Source organism: Triplophysa rosa, linkage group LG21 (genome assembly GCF_024868665.1).
Source record: "Triplophysa rosa linkage group LG21, Trosa_1v2, whole genome shotgun sequence".
Classification (NCBI taxonomy): Eukaryota; Metazoa; Chordata; class Actinopteri; order Cypriniformes; family Nemacheilidae; genus Triplophysa; species Triplophysa rosa.
In genome coordinates this window covers 2,040,651-2,057,775 of record NC_079910.1, presented here as the reverse complement: position 1 = coordinate 2,057,775, position 17,125 = coordinate 2,040,651, and the positions used below count along the sequence as shown (strand labels likewise).

At 40.2% G+C, this 17,125-nt stretch overlaps 2 protein-coding genes across 2 annotated transcripts; one reads left to right on the top strand and one right to left on the bottom strand.

The window, feature by feature from the left end:
• Positions 1-1,315: 1,315 nt before the first annotated feature.
• myl9a (myosin, light chain 9a, regulatory) lies at positions 1,316-4,134 on the top strand. The gene is made up of 5 exons (XM_057319146.1): positions 1,316-1,447; positions 1,886-2,092; positions 2,603-2,764; positions 3,261-3,463; positions 3,883-4,134. The coding sequence occupies exons 2-4, from the start codon at positions 1,906-1,908 to the stop codon at positions 3,434-3,436; spliced, it is 525 nt and encodes a 174-aa protein (XP_057175129.1). The 5' UTR covers positions 1,316-1,447; positions 1,886-1,905; the 3' UTR covers positions 3,437-3,463; positions 3,883-4,134.
• Positions 4,135-9,145: 5,011 nt separating this feature from the next.
• LOC130545303 (uncharacterized) lies at positions 9,146-15,758 on the bottom strand. Its single transcript, XM_057319739.1, has 19 exons — positions 15,416-15,758; positions 14,615-14,893; positions 14,423-14,497; positions 13,851-14,002; positions 13,369-13,747; positions 13,079-13,255; positions 12,821-12,909; positions 12,503-12,686; positions 12,293-12,387; positions 12,062-12,118; positions 11,563-11,941; positions 11,280-11,456; positions 11,021-11,109; positions 10,696-10,867; positions 10,433-10,527; positions 10,170-10,226; positions 9,671-10,049; positions 9,378-9,554; positions 9,146-9,234 (listed from the first exon to the last, which is right to left on the bottom strand). Exons 1-19 carry the CDS (start codon positions 15,756-15,758, stop codon positions 9,146-9,148), a joined length of 3,444 nt encoding a protein of 1,147 aa, XP_057175722.1.
• Between the last annotated feature and the right edge of the window lie 1,367 nt (positions 15,759-17,125).

Here is a 17,125-nt window from a genome sequence, read left to right as displayed (position 1 = left end):
ATGTTAACACTTTAGTACCAATTCTCACTATTAACTAGTTGCTTATTAGCATGCCTATTATTAGCATATTGGCTGTTTATAAGCACTTATAAAGCACATATTCTGCATTACCATATTCTACAGCCCTAATCCTAAACCTAACAACTACCTTACTAACTATTAATAAGCAACAAATCAAGAGTTAACTAAGCAAAAGTAGTAGTTAATAGTTTACTAAAACGGAGAAATGGACCTTAAAATAAAATGTGACCTTTAAAATTTTACGCAAAGTCCCAGTGAAATTAAAGATGACAATTCTTATTTTTTCATGAAATATTGCAGCGTCTATAGTAAATAAATAGCTTATCAATGTGGGCCATTTTCTTTTTAAAATTCATGTACCCTCATGTAATCTTTAGTTAAAAACTAAGTTCTAATTATACTGTAAGAAGTGTTATAAACATATAATTGCAAAAATAATAAAAAATAATCTTGAATGTGTATAGGTTTATACATACAAGTCTGCTAAATATCTTTGTATATTAACATTTATATGTATGTTCTTGACAGACCTTCTTTCCACACGACTTTGTTGTGTAAGCAAACATTATTTTAGTAATGCATATAGAAAAATATGTGTTTTTCCGACATCATCATTCAAGGCCTTGAACTTACAACCTTGTACTTACTCTGCTCTTGAACCACTACTATACTTGTTTTATTTATGCAACTGCGTTTGCTTTGACATGTCTATACAATTATTACTCAAGTATTACTCTTGAAACATACGTTGAGGACATTGTTTGGCTCTAGGATCTCCTCTCCACCAATAAGCTGGTGTGTGGTGGGTGTTCTGGCGCAATATGGCTGCCGTCGCATCATCCAGGTGGATGCTGCACATTGGCGGTGGTTGAGGAGATTTCCCCCTTCCATGTAAAGCGCTTCGAGTACCCAGAAAAAAGCGCTATGCTGTATGTCATGAATTATAAAACACATCCATTTATGTAGGTAACTTATATAAATATTTGAGTGCGTTAACATAAGCCGTATCTCTGTATACAGGCCTACTCTTCTGCCAGCAGCTCATAAATTTACATCTGTTTTCCTATAATGCAAATGTTGAGAAATGACAGCCCGGCTCTGGCCTTCATCACACACAGACATACGACACACGTTGCTTTTGTGCCGAGCACTCAGTCTTTTATTTGCTAAATAAGGCCTCCGTCTGACCCGAGCTATTGTAAAAAAAACACTGCTGTGTTTCTCAGGATATGTGAGGTCTGGCGCTCTCGGATTCCTTTGCCTTGTATGGCTAAACATTCCCGACTGCCGGAGTTTGACCTTATTGGCCGGATCAGGAACTGGGAGGTGTGGAGAAAAGTCTAAAGAACTAAACAAACTTCCCTTCAGTCTGACCGAGGAACCAGCGGAGACGCACATTCACAACCTGATTCAACAGCAAAACAAGGTATAGTTATTATAATCATGTGCTTTTCATTCTTATTTGTTCTGGTTATAGCAAACAGTTTATGTTTCTAACTTCTGAACAGTTTGGTTAAAGTTGTAGATACTTGTCAAAGTAGGAGGAATATTTATGATCATCTTAGTACGATCATGTTTAAAAAGAGTGAATCTTATGAAGTTTTATGTGTGCGTGTAAGGTACATTGAAATATGTATGATCCGAAAAACCTTTAACCTGCTGTTCCAGTAGGTTTTGTTTGGTTTATAACTTTATAACTTTAAAGATAAGACTAGATGACTATGCTGTACAAAATGTTTGTGGCTAGTTCATAACATTTCGGACAAAGGAAAATGGTCACATGCGTATCCATTACAATGTTTTGTGACATCACATCACAGAAGTGGTAAGACTAATGACTCGATCTCTAATCCGTTCATGACAGAACCAAATCCTGACGCCATCATGTCTGCTGCCAAACGTGCCAAAGGAAAGACCACGAAGAAGCGGCCGCAGAGGGCCACCTCCAATGTCTTTGCCATGTTTGACCAATCCCAGATCCAGGAGTTTAAAGAGGCCTTTAACATGATCGATCAGAACAGAGACGGATTCATCGATAAGGAGGATCTTCATGATATGTTGGCCTCTCTTGGTAATGTGCCATTTCGAAAGGTTCATGGCTATTCGTTTTAGTTATAATTGCACGGGTGAAGCCAGGTTACATTTAATGCCAATACTACAAAATAGCTACACCAGTGGTTCTCAAACTGGGGGCCCCAAAGATGGATCCAAGTTTTGGTGGCATTTTAAGAAACTGATCATACATTTTGTGCAATCAAACATTAGACTACCAATCAAGGGAATTAATATTGCAGCATTGTATATAATTGTATGTTTTTGGTTTAATTAAAAATTAAGTTTAAGATCTAAGTCTTTATTTTGAGGGCGGGGTGGCACAAAGTAATGCACCTTACACAAAGGGGGCCTGACAACGAAAAAGATTGAGAGCCACTGTTGTACACACAAAAAAATCCACTAGGTTGTAAAATTGTCAAAGGTGTAATTCACTTGAGACCAAGACAAGGTTTAACGTGTGCATGGAGATCCGTCTCTGCTGTATAAGGATTTATTCATTCATATGAAATCATTCTTGTTTCTGAAGGAAAGAACCCATCGGATGAGTATCTGGAGGGCATGATGAGTGAAGCTCCAGGACCCATTAACTTCACCATGTTCCTCACCATGTTTGGAGAACGTCTGAACGGAACCGACCCCGAGGACGTCATACGGAACGCCTTCACGTGCTTCGACGAAGAAGCTTCTGGTACAGCAGGATCAAAGTGATTTTGAAAGTTATTATCAGAGCCCTTAGGAGGAGAGATGAGACTTTTCCATTCTGAGAAGAGAATGAGATTTGAGTGCAGCTATGACTACAGATATTAGCACTGTCATTCGCCTAATGTCGTTCGCCTAAAAATAAAAATTCTGTTATCATTTATTTATAATATTTAAAAGTTGTGACTCTTTGCTCTGTGGAACACAAAAGAAGATATTTTGAGAAATGTCTAAGTGATTTGTGTTCATATCATGGAAGTCGACGAGGTTTAATGTTCTCGACGTTCTTCAAAATATCTTCTTTGGTGTTCCGCAGAAGAAAGTCATACACGTTTAAAATGCTAATATTTAAACCCGGGGACAGTAAGACAAAAACAATCTCAAGCTCCTGAATTGTCTTGATTTACAAAAAACCTCCAGTTAATCATCAATGTTTTCAACTGTTGTAGTAACTAAGATCCGATCTGACATCTCAAACCCTTCAGGTTTCATACATGAGGATCATCTCCGTGAGCTCCTCACCACCATGGGAGATCGCTTCACGGATGAAGAAGTGGACGAGCTGTTCCGCGAGGCGCCCATCGACAAGAAAGGAAACTTCAACTACGCCGAGTTCACTCGCATTCTCAAACATGGCGCCAAAGACAAAGACGACATGTAAAACCCAGCAACTCAATTCATGAAGCAGGTGCCGAAATTTCATCTAATAATCACAGTAAACACAGATTCAAGAACTATAGTAACTAACTATTTAGTTCACCGTGGTTTAGATACACAAAAAGAGACAGATAAATATCTCATATAATAATATATTTAAATAATAAACTAACTCTCAAAATGCAGTTATACGCATTAATAAGTCATCTGCCCAATTGTAACTATTTTATGTTCACACAACACAACTCCTTTATGTTGTCCCAACATGAATGGATTCAGTTATATGACTAAACATAAAAAATCATGTTGTGACCCAATTTTCCAAAAGTTGTGTTGATTTAACTTAAGTAAGCAAAAATCATTTTTTTGAGTGTTGGAACACCAAGGCAATAGCTGAAGTGTTCAAATGAAATCTAATATTGAATCTGTTTTCTTTCTTTGTCTTTCCAGCTAAATCCAGCTGTGTAAGTTATTGAAGACTGAAGCAGGTATTCAACACTGATGTAAAATGAAATGAAGAAAACGTGACATAAATATGTGACGTTCAAGTGGCTTAGTTTGCACAACATTGTTTTGCTGGTTTTATGTATTGAGAACCTTTAAAAACCTATTAAAAAATCTGAATTTAGCCTTTTTTTGTTTGTTCAACAAAAGGAACCTTTGGTATACACGCGTGATTTTACAATAAACTTTTTTTTTCCAGTGGGTCTGCAATCTTTCTTCAATGTCACATTCCAGATATTTTAGTGTAATTTGTGTTTTGGAGTCACCTGGACTCGTGTTGGATTTATACTCATATCACCAGATATACTCAAAAGAAAAGTATGAAGTTAGACATGACTTCGTATAGATAGGATATGACATCGCCAGCATGATTCGGAACAAGTACAATACACAGGTTTCCTACCCATTTTCCATTTCGAAATTCCATACTTTTCCAGACTCAAACATACAGACTTCCCTGAAGACTTTTCAGACCATATTTAACATCTGGAAAAAGTCGTGGTTTTAAAAATCAAACTGTTCACATGTATATCATTATATTTTGCCAAATAATCAGTGGACTATTGTAGCTATACCTCATACAAATGAATGAACACCAAACCAAGACATGTTCAATGCACAACATTTTATTGGAATTTAGTGCAATGTTAATAATTTGTCAAATTAAATAACTGTAAACCTTCAACCAACAGCAACAGAAGGATTGGTTATATATAATTTATTAATGAACATGAAAATTAAAGTCCATCAACTTCTGGACTTCTTTTCAAAATTTGACGACGTTCAATCCGGCCATACGCAAGATTTTAGAAATACCGAGGTGCAAAAACAAGTTTGTCCCAAACAATTGTTTTTTTCTTGAGCTACATAAGTGCATTTAAGAACAATTGGAGTGCAAATTAGATAACAATAGCTAAAACCATGTCTGTCTTTTTATGTTTATCAGTGATGAGTTAACACATGGTCAATGTGATATTTTTATACAAATATTGCCAACTTGAAATACAATCAATCTTTCAAGAGCATTTGGGTTTGGAATGACAAATGTAAGCCATTTCCCTTTGACTTTTTGTGAAGCTAAAGACAGACATGAAATTACAAAAGTTGCAGACACTTGTTTTTTATTAAAAATAGTTCAAATAATATAGAAAGAGAATTAAAGAACAATAATTCATTGATGTGTTTGAAATATTTACAAATAATATTGTTTTAATGGGCTCAACACAACCAATAATTGCATCTGAGTCAAAGCCATGCGGTTTAGGAAGAACTAGTGATGGTCTGGTCATGTTTTTGTCTCGTTTCAGCATTTTGTAGTTTGGATTATTGGATATTACAATCGGCCATTTAGTCAGGTTCATTATTTAAATGTTGACGGGTGTCAAGCACGCTCAAATTGGGAGCGCAAACAGCAAACAGTCCAGCAGATGTGGTCTAGCGCCGATCTTTTGCCAATGCTCGAAACATGCTCCAAACTTCATAAAAATACATTTGTTATCACAAATTCTTAATTTTATAATTTAGAAAACCGAATAGGGCAATAGTCTGGAAACTCATAATTTTCTTTTTCCACACTAATCCAGACCTGGAAAACAATCAAATAAAAATCCATACTTTTCCAAAACGCATGGGGACACTGCTAGCCTTAAAGGTGTCATGAATTAAGACATCAATTTTAACCCGAGCTTTTGTTATATAAGAGGTAATCGTATTCAAGCGAACATCCTGTAAGTGTCAGAACTGAAAAGGCCCTTGTTACTGAAATGACAACTTTTATTGACACCAGGCCCAGCGAACGCCAGGTCCTGAAGGCGGTGTTCAACCTATCTATGACGTCATTGACACTTTATGGCAGAAAAATAATAATAATACAAATCTTAACAAATACAAGAGCGCTTCGCACTTGAACCCTAAAAATGACCAACAACATTCTTCAAACAGCTATAGCTCTTGTGTACTTAACCGAACGTCGAGCACACTACAGTTGTCACGGAATGGTGTGTACAAAGCGCACGACGAAGACGACAAATTCCAAAGGTAGAGCTTTAATAGTAAATCCAGATAGAAGGATAATCCAACAAAAGTAACCACAACCAAGCCAAACATAACATAAACTTCAAACCTTACAATGAACACAGGGCTGAAATACAATGGAGAACATAATTAGGGAGAACAGAAACAGGTGCGAACTAATCAGTGACCAGGGAAACTATGAGGGAACACAGCCAAAATAGGAACACAGAATACAAAACTAAACCGACTAAAACTGTCACAACTGTCCATCTCACTCATTAACAAAACTCATTTGCCCGGTTTCTTAAAGGTGTCATGAACTGGCCCTTTCTATTGTTTTATACTGTTGTCTGAAGTCTTCTTGTGACGTTCGCATGGTTTTTACATTCAAAAACATCAAAATCTATAAGTAAAAGACTATTTTCTACCAGGGTTTTGTGGCCGGCTCAACAAACGCTCAGTGTTAATGGGCGGGCCGCATTGAAGACTTGGAGGTAAACGCCCACTGCTATGATAGGATAGCAGTTTGCGTAGTTAATTTAGTTGGAGCCTTCTGTGAATTTGGTTAGACACGTAACGTTAGGTGCTATTTGCGCATGCCAGTACTGAAGTAATTCAAGTGGCGCGGAACCAGATAGAGCGAGCAAGCAATAAACATGCCGTTAAAGATTGGCTTCATTCCACCGCGGATTACTTTGTGAACAAGGCACAGGTCGACGCTGGATTTGCGGAGAGACCAGATTAAAGTCAATATTGGATCCGACAGGAATGGCGCAGCAATCTTATGTGAGTAAAAATATCTGTACGATGCATCACTATTGCTTTGTTAGAGATTGCTTGATATGTCCTGATAATGTGTAACCTAACGTTACGTGTCTAACCAAATTCACAGAAGGCTCCAACTAAATTAACTACGCAAACTGCTATCCAATCATAGCAGTGGACGTTTACTTCCAAGTCTTCAATGCGGCACGCCCATTAACACCGAGCGTTTGTTGAGCCGGCCACAAAACCCTGGTAGAAAATAGTCTTTTACTTATAGATTTTGATGTTTTTGAATGTAAAAACCATGCGAACGTCACAAGAAGACTTCAGACAACAGTATAAAACAATAGAAAGGGCCAGTTCATGACACCTTTAAGAAACCGGGCAAATGAGTTTTGTTAATGAGTGAGATGGACAGTTGTGACAGTTTTAGTCGGTTTAGTTTTGTATTCTGTGTTCCTATTTTGGCTGTGTTCCCTCATAGTTTCCCTGGTCACTGATTAGTTCGCAACCTGTTTCTGTTCTCCCTAATTATGTTCTCCATTGTATTTCAGCCCTGTGTTCATTGTAAGGTTTGAAGTTTATGTTATGTTTGGCTTGGTTGTGGTTACTTTTGTTGGATTATCCTTCTATCTGGATTTACTATTAAAGCTCTACCTTTGGAATTTGTCGTCTTCGTCGTGCGCTTTGTACACACCATTCCGTGACAACTGCAGTGTGCTCGACGTTCGGTTAAGTACACAAGAGCTATAGCTGTTTGAACTTTGTTGGTCATTTTTAGGGTTCGAGCGCAAAGCGCTTTTGTATTTGTTAAGATTTGTATCATTATTATTTTTCTGCCGTAAAACTGATCGTGCAGCCCAAACTGTAAGTCGTAGAGACTTGGTCAGATGGTAGCCCTCAATTTGGGGAGAGGTTATCAAAGTATAATTCCAATTGGCCCATAGGGGGGCGCTACATTGATGATAAACGCATTTGCGCTCTTAAGTCCTAAACCGTTTGTCCCACACTCAAGTGTTTGGTATCCTTGGAATCCTTGACTCAAGACGAATAAAACGCATATCTCTGATTTCATTTCCGTCATTTACGACTAACAGATACAGTCAGAGACAGACAGAGAGATGACAAACAGATTCAGAGACAGACAGAGAGATGACAGATAGATTCAGAGACAGACAGAGAGATGACAGAGAGATTCAGAGACAGACAGAGAGATGACAGAGAGATTCAGAGACAGACACAGATGACAAACAGATTCAGAGACAGACAGAGAGATGACAGACAGATTCAGAGACAGACAGAGATGACAGACAGATTCAGAGACAGACAGAGAGATGACAGACAGATTCAGAGACAGACAGAGATGACAGACAGATTCAGAGACAGACAGAGAGATGACAGACAGATTCAGAGACAGACAGAGATGACAGACAGATTCAGAGACAGACAGAGAGATGACAGACAGATTCAGAGACAGACAGAGATGACAGACAGATTCAGAGACAGACAGAGAGATGACAGACAGATTCAGAGACAGACAGAGATGACAGACAGATTCAGAGACAGACAGAGAGATGACAGACAGATTCAGAGACAGACAGAGATGACAGACAGATTCAGAGACAGACAGAGAGATGACAGACAGATTCAGAGACAGACAGAGATGACAGACAGATTCAGAGACAGACAGAGAGATGACAGACAGATTCAGAGACAGACAGAGATGACAGACAGATTCAGAGACAGACAGAGAGATGACAGACAGATTCAGAGACAGACAGAGATGACAGACAGATTCAGAGACAGACAGAGAGATGACAGACAGATTCAGAGACAGACAGAGATGACAGACAGATTCAGAGACAGACAGAGAGATGACAGACAGATTCAGAGACAGACAGAGATGACAGACAGATTCAGAGACAGACAGAGAGATGACAGACAGATTCAGAGACAGACAGAGATGACAGACAGATTCAGAGACAGACAGAGAGATGACAGACAGATTCAGAGACAGACAGAGATGACAGACAGATTCAGAGACAGACAGAGAGATGACAGACAGATTCAGAGACAGACAGAGATGACAGACAGATTCAGAGACAGACAGAGAGATGACAGACAGATTCAGAGACAGAGAGATGACAGACAGATTCAGAGACAGACAGAGATGACAGACAGATTCAGAGACAGACAGAGATGACAGACAGAGATGACAGACAGATTCAGAGACAGACAGAAAGATGACAGATACATGTTAAAACTGACATTAGTAACACAGCCATTTATAACGGGGTCATTTCTTATTACCCTGAAAGCTGATTTTCAATATGTGTAGTAAATGTGCATATGATGTTACTGACCATACCTGTCATTTTCCTGGATGTGGGGAAACAGATGGAAACAAAAAGACTTAAATCTAGCACGGTACCTAAAACCACTTGTGGTTAAGGATCTCTTCCAGCTGGATCCGCTTTTCTGGATTCTTCTGCATACAGGCTTGAATCAAATCGCAACATTCTGTGCAAAAAAAATTTGAATGTCACTTCATACCTGTTCTGACTGATTGTGTTTCAAAAAATCTTTTGTAACTGGTTTTATATTAATACTAGTTTTCTGTGTTGTATTGTTCAGAATTACAGTTGGTCTGATGAAGATCTTACCTTCAGAAAAACCGTCTTCGTGCCAGATCTTCTTATTGATCTGGTGCCGGTCATGACGGTCGGGAAATTTCCCGCACACCAAAGCGAACAACAGTACGCCCAGTGAGTACACCGTCGCTGGCTTGCCATGGTACTTGCCCATTTTGATGAATTCAGGGCAAGTGTAGAGCCTTGTGCCTAAAGAAAAGCGTGCAAAAAATGTGACGTCTCAAAAGTGAGCAGAGGCACTATCTGCGAATATCATCTAGTACTTATGTAAACACCTGTTCATGAAGGAAAGTGATAAAACATACCCATATACTCTGTGTAAGCCGAGGTTTTAAGTAGATCGCCGCACCCGAAGTCGATCAGTTTGACATCCAGCGTGCACGGGTTAATCAGGAAGTTATCCAATTTTATGTCCCTGTGGAAAACCCCCCGCATGCAGCAGATTTCAGCGGCTTCAGTCGCTTGCCACATGATAGCCTGCGCTGTTTTCTCGGAGAGTCTGCCTCCGTTGCGGATCATGAAAGCGCTCAAGTCCTCACAGGGAGAAGGGCGCTCCAGGACCATGACGTAGTGATCCAGACGGTCCTGCCAGTCCAGAAACTGGACGATCGCAGGAGCATATTCTCCCTTACAGGCAAGCATCTGAAGATAGACCTCTCGAGGGATGGGTTCAGGATAACCCGGCTAGAAGACAAACAATTTTTATCAAACAAGGATTTAGCTCAGTCTTGACCAAACTTAGGTTTGTGTACTAAAAAAACTATGACAATGTTTTCAGTTGAATAATAACACAATGCTACTTACGATGTTGATATAATCCTTGATTATTTCATCGGCCTTCCTGACAACTTTCACTGCCACCTGATCAACAAAACAAAAAATGGATTTGAGTAAGCATTCATCCTGAACACAACTTTACTATAATACATTTACAACATTAAAGAGCATGTTTGGTCAGGTTTCAATAGATCAAAGCACTAACGTCGTGGACATTGGATACATTACGGTTTGACAAGATCAATAGTGAGAGATTTAAAAATGAGGACAAGACAGAAAAATAATCAAACCTTCAAGCCATCCCGCACACGGGTTCCCTCATAGACGGTTCCAAAACCGCCTTGGCCCAGCTCTCTGCCGATCTCATACTGGCAGCAATTGATTACTGTTAAAAGATAAATGCAGCAGACATGAATCACCAAACATTAGCAATATTTATTTACCCAAAACTGTTTAACAATAATTGTAAAAAATACTGTTGTTGTTAAAAAAACAAATAGACTATTTCTGTTTGATAAATTGTGTTGTGTTGGCATTATGAAAGTAAACTCACCCTGAATTTTCACCATGTTGTGCTGATTCTCATCGTCCACCAGCTTCTCTTCAGACTGACCGTTTGAAGTGTGAAGGATTAAAATGTCAGACCCAGCATCATCTGGATACCGAATGACATCATCGGTCCCAGATCGGACAGGAATCTGGAGGTCATCTTCAGGATATTTGTTCTGAAACAAACAATAATATAAGTGGTGTATTGTGTACAGTAAATATATGATATTGACATATACCGACTTGCCAACTTCCAGATTTCGCGATAAACCAACAACTTAATCAAACCCCTTTTTTGTTGGGTGTCAGGTGCATAAACAGCTCAGTACCTGAAACCACCCGTGGTATCGGATCCTTTCCAGATCGATACGCTCATCTGGATACCACTGCAGACAGTCTTCAACCAAACGGCAGCATTCTGTTCAGAAAGACAGAAGAGACGATTATTATCTTAAACCGTGAGTTCATCTGAATGTCACTTTAAACTTCACACCTGCAATCATTCATCATCTTATTCAATTCTTTTATCAAAGCACTCGTTCTGTTTTCTATCATTCAGAACTACAGTTGGTCTGATGAAGATCTCACCTATAGTCAAGCCGTCTTTGCACCACCTCCTCTCATTTATCTGGTCCAGGTCATGGACGCTGGGGAAATTTCCGCACAACATGGCGAAAAACAGCACCCCGAGCGAGTACACCGTCGCCGGCTTTCCATAGTACTCGCCCGTATGGAAGAATTCAGGGCAGAAGTAGATTTCTGTGCCTGAGGAGAACAGATTAGCGTGCAATAAATGTGATGTCTCACAATATCTGCAAAATCATCTAGTACTTGTAAACGCCTGTTCATGAAGGAAAGTGATAAAACATACCCATAAAATCTGTGTAAGCTGAGGTTTTAAGTAGATCGCCGCACCCGAAGTCGATCAGTTTGACCTCCAGCGTGCACGGGTTAATCAGGAAGTTATCCAATTTTATGTCCCTGTGGAAAACCCCCCGCATGCAGCAGATTTCAGCGGCTTCAGTCGCTTGCCACATGATAGCCTGCGCTGTTTTCTCGGAGAGTCTGCCTCCGTTGCGGATCATGAAAGCGCTCAAGTCCTCACAGGGAGAAGGGCGCTCCAGGACCATGACGTAGTGATCCAGACGGTCCTGCCAGTCCAGAAACTGGACGATCGCAGGAGCATATTCTCCCTTACAGGCAAGCATCTGAAGATAGACCTCTCGAGGGATGGGTTCAGGATAACCCGGCTAGAAGACAAACAATTTTTATCAAACAAGGATTTAGCTCAGTCTTGACCAAACTTAGGTTTGTGTACTAAAAAAACTATGACAATGTTTTCGGTTGAATAATAACACAATGCTACTTACGATGTTGATATAATCCTTGATTATTTCATCGGCCTTCCTGACAACTTTCACCGCCACCTGATCAACAAAACAAAAAATGGATTTGAGTAAGCATTCATCCTGAACACAACTTTACTATAATACATTTACAACATTAAAGAGGACATAGGATACATTAAGGTATGAAAAGAATAGGGCGAGATATCAAAAAAAGATGAAGACAAGACAGAAAAAAAAAGTAAATAATCAAACCTTCAAGCCATCCCGCACACGGGTTCCCTCATAGACGGTTCCAAAACCGCCTTGGCCCAGCTGTCTGCCGATCTTATACTGGCAGCAATTGATTTCTGTTAGAAGATAAATGCAGCAGACATGAATCACCAAACATTAGCAATACTTCCCTTATAAAAATGTTAAATAGTTTTGGGTTGTGTTATGTTGGGATTGTGAAAGTAAACTCACCCTCAATGATGGCACCCTGATTCTCCACACCCTCCATCTCCTCTTCACACCGACTGTTTGAAGTGTGAAAGATTAAAATGCCCACATCATCATCGATGTCAGACCCAGCATCATCTCGATACTGAATGACGTCATCGCTTTGAGAGCGGACGGGAGTCTGGAGGCAGTCTGCAGGATCTTTGTCCTGAAATGAACAATAATAAAAGTGGTGTTTTGTGTAAATATATGATATTGACATATAATGACTTGCCAACTTTCAGATTTCAGAATAAACCAACAACTAAAATCAAAACCCTTTGTTTGCCAGGTGCTCCGTACCTGAAACCACTTGTGTTCAAAGATCTTTTCCAGACGAATACGTTTATCTGGATCCTCCTGCAGACAGTCTTCAACCAAACGGCAGCATTCTGTTCAGAAAGATGGAAGAGGCGATTATTACCGTAAACTGTGAGTTTATCTGAATGTCACTTTAAACTTCACACCTGCTCTCATTCTTATTCAATTCAATTATTTTATCAAAGCACTCGTTCTGTTTTCTATCATTCAGAACTACAGTTGGTCTGATGAAGATCTCACCTTCAGTCAAGCCGTCTTTGCACCATCTCCTTTCATTGATCCAGCTCCGGTCATTGCAGTTGGGGAATTTCCCACACAACATGGCGAATAACAGCACCCCGAGCGAGTACACCGTCGACGGCTTTCCATAGTATTCGCCCGTTTGGAAAAATTCAGGGCAGGCGTAGTCTCTCGTGCCTGAAGAAAACAGATTCATGTCACCGTTTACATTGCCACAGCATTTTATGAGCCTAGCACTGAATCTGAATGCTGTCATCTTATTTATACAAATGGTAATGTGTCTGACATACCTGTAAACGTCTTGTAGGCCGACTTTTGAAGTAGTTCGCCGCACCCAAAGTCGACCAGTTTGAGGTCTAGGGTGTCTGCTGTTATGACGAAGTTCTCCAGCTTGATATCCCTGTGGAAAACCCCCCGTTTACAGCACATGTGGGCAGCCATGGTTGCCTGCCACATGATGTCCTTGGCTGACACCTCATCGAGTTTTCCCCCTTTACTCGCAACAAATTCCTCCAAACCCTCGCAGGGAGAAGAGCGCTCCAGGACCATGACGAACTGGTCCGGATACTCCTGCCAGTCCACGAGCCGTTCAATCTCAGGAACGTCGTCTCCCTGACAGGCAAGCATGTGGAGTGCCACCTGACGTGGAAGGGGTCCAGGATAACCCGGCTAGAAGAAAGACAAATTTCAATTTTGGAAAAACTAAAGTCAATATCTGTATGTAAAAAGTGATGAAGATTTTTTCAGTTAAAGAAGAACAGGTACTACTTACGATGACGATATAATCCACCCGCTTAGTGGTATCGACATATTTCACTACCACCTGATCAACAAAACAAAGAAATGATTTACAGTCAAGTCGTGCAGAAATAATTTCATTCAAAGCATTCATCACGAGCAGACATGCAAGAAATAGACCGAGCACTAAATAATGAAAGTGAAGAGAAAGCGACATATTTGTCAGGTATGGTGACCCATATCCGAAATGTGACCTCTGCATTTAACCCATCCAGTGAGTAGTGAACACACGCACAGCAAGTGGTGAACACACGTACACCTGGAGCAGTGGGCAGCTATCACTGCAGCGCCTGGGGAGCAAGTAGGGGTAAGGTGCCTTGCTCAAGGGCACCTCAGTCATTACCCGCCGGCCCTTACCGGCAACCTTCTGGTAACGAGTCCGACTCTCTAACCATTAGGCCATTTAATAGTGGACATAAAATACATTGAGAAGGTTTGTAAAGGACAGAGCGAGATATTAAACAGAGTAGCACAAACCAGACGAAAAACTATTTGCTGGGTATTTACTGTAAGTAAAAAAACAAACCTTCAAGTCATCCTGCACACGGGTCCCTTCATAGACGGCTACAAAACTGTCTTCCTCCAGCATTTCCCCGATCTTATACAAGCAGGAGTTGATCTCTATTAAAAGAGATGCAGAAATGTAGTCAACATGAAAACTATTTCAACAATATTTGTTCTAATTACATACGAGCGAAAGTGTGTATGTGCATGTTGGGATTATGGAAGTAAACTCACCCTGAATGATCTCACTGGAATTCTCATCATTCTCCATCTCCTCTTCAGACTGACTGACTGAAGTTTGCTGGATTTCTTCGGCCCTTTCCGACTCACTTGCGACTGGATTTTGAACAGCACCACTGTTCGAGTCCAAACCAAAGTGCATGTGGGAGTCAGAAAGGACTGGATTCTGTACACATGCGAGTGGATCCTGAGTGGTGAGGATCTCCAGGTCACCGGTGAGAGTTTCCGGATTTTCCTGGACCTCTGCAGTGACACCCTGTCCTGAAATCTCATCTGTAGAGAGGAACGAGATCAAACACAAAATCAATTACATCCGAGAATATTTATGGAATGAAGAACACTTACATTAATAATCAATCCTATTGATAGCAGGATATTAAAAAGTGACAGGAGAGTTTTACAGTACAGACTTCACTCTGATTCTCAACAAAAGGATCCTCCTTTTAAACAATAAGTTACAGTCGGACTACCTGGCAAACATCATAAATAAAAATAATTCTCTACGGTAAAACCTTAACCTTGTAAAACCTTAACCCAGTAAATGACAACATACAGACTTCAAAAATCATTTTATCCAGTGAATTAAAAGCATTACATTATATATCATTACATATTAGTTTCTCCTCCATGACAAAACATTGGGTTTTGCACATTGGGTGACATGGAGCAAATAATGCTTTCAGTATCCAAACGTAGACAGGAATTCATATAACGCATCTCACGTAAAAACATTAAGAAGTGAGCTGACCCCAAACATTTGAACGAAGGTAAACATAAAGTAATGATATTATTTACCTTCGGTTGGCACAGCGACCAACGTTACATCAGTAACCTGAGGTCTCTCGTCATCCCGAGCCGCTCTCCAAGTCCAAAATAAGTCGACTTCCTTTAAATCTCCTTCACAACTCTCATCTTGGACCTGACTTGCTCCCGAAGGCCAAAATAAATCCACTTCTTCGTCGCTTTCACGATTCACAAGCGAGTTATTTCTACTTGCGGTCGCTGGCGCAGCGCTCCACTTCCAAAAAATGTCCTCCTGGACTCTCTCAGAATCGGTCGATGGTGTACATTGTTCGTACACACCGCTCCGATCGACAACGCCGTCAGTTTCCACTCTTTTGCCAAATTTCTGCCCCATCTTCACTGTTTCTCAACAGAAATTCGTCGACCGTCAGCGAGCGCGAGTAAGTTTAGCAAAGAGTGAGCAGCACAACGCCAGCGGCTCGAGATAAAATCAGATAAAACGCTTATGACGCAGACGTTCATTGTGACGTTCTTCGAGAGCTAGCTACTCATTAAAGCTTATTCAACTACTTGTAAGGTATTTTTTATTTGTAAAACGCAAGAAGTCTTACGATAACAGCTTTACTTATTGAGAGAATAGACCCCTTTCTCGCCGACGTCACGGCACTAACGTTAGCTGGAGGCAAAACAAACGGAAAACTGGAGGCGGCCAATACAAACCGGCTCAGATTCGGCTACATAAGGAGTTTAAAATATCATATTTTTGTGTAGTGCCACAATCGACAGAATACAGTGTCCAATTTGATATTTTAACACATTCCCCTGCCATTGTCAAACAAAAACACTGACGGCAGCTGTAGTTAAACACAATAAAACAAGCGGACTGAACAGAAACGATCATTAAACGTGCTCGCGTTTCACTTCATAACAGTAACCTAAGATTAAAAACTACTGTCTTTTGTTGGTGTGGATTATGATTTTGGTATGTGTCTAAAAATATCTCACGTGTGCCCAAATCAGAAACTGGGGAACAATGTTATTTTTCACGTAGCGTTAACTTTTGAACGCATCGGGTATGCTCGCTAGCTTTGTTAGTTATACAACTAGCAGTTAACTATCCGCCAGAAACTAAACATAAAAGAAACTGTTTGCCATCTAATTTTAGTTGTCACAAGTGCATTAGTATAAAGGGAGAGGGAACCGTGAGAAGGCTCATGTGTCATGTTTGTGTTCAAGTAAATGCATTGCTAACGTTTGCCACTGTTAGCACACGCAGGCATCTATAGATGTCTCAGTTCAATCTTTACTATAAACACTTGGTTTCTCTGTCTGGTAGGTGTAGATGTCAGGCCACTTAACTGGAGGTAATCCTGTCAGTTTGTCTCTGGATCCATTGAGTGAGCGCGTACAGGTCGGCCAGATTCCCTGCGTTAAAGTCAATTAAAAAAAAAAAAACAATCGGGGTCCTAGACAGTGAGTGACATTACATGTTAAAGTTTAATCAGATTTTTTTCGAGTCATTCTCAAAAAGCAAGCAAACAAAACGTGCTCCCTAGCATTAGTAATGTGGTCTGAGTGAAATTTCTGCCTCCAGCTAAGCTCCGCCCACAAAAAACGCGTCTATTGCCTGCACCCCTTCTGCTGTTTCATACTGGAACAGCCTTTTTGATCATCTAAACTGGAAAATGATATGGTCCATGCAACAAAAATGTCTTCTCTCAAATAAAGTCAAAGAAATATCCTTTAACTACTCCATAACAT

Excerpts from the sequence above, each read along its gene's own strand:
- myl9a (XM_057319146.1), top strand. The coding sequence starts at position 1,906 with ATGTCTGCTGCCAAACGTGCCAAAGGAAAGACCACGAAGAAGCGGCCG. Across the intron at positions 2,093-2,602 it reads TGATATGTTGGCCTCTCTTG|GAAAGAACCCATCGGATGAG; the intron begins GTAATGTGCCAT and ends TTGTTTCTGAAG. Across the intron at positions 2,765-3,260 it reads CTTCGACGAAGAAGCTTCTG|GTTTCATACATGAGGATCAT; the intron begins GTACAGCAGGAT and ends CAAACCCTTCAG.
- LOC130545303 (XM_057319739.1), bottom strand. The coding sequence starts at position 15,758 with ATGGGGCAGAAATTTGGCAAAAGAGTGGAAACTGACGGCGTTGTCGAT. Across the intron at positions 14,498-14,614 it reads TTCCAGTGAGATCATTCAGG|AGATCAACTCCTGCTTGTAT; the intron begins GTGAGTTTACTT and ends CTCTTTTAATAG. Across the intron at positions 13,748-13,850 it reads GGGTGGATTATATCGTCATC|CCGGGTTATCCTGGACCCCT; the intron begins GTAAGTAGTACC and ends TCTTTCTTCTAG.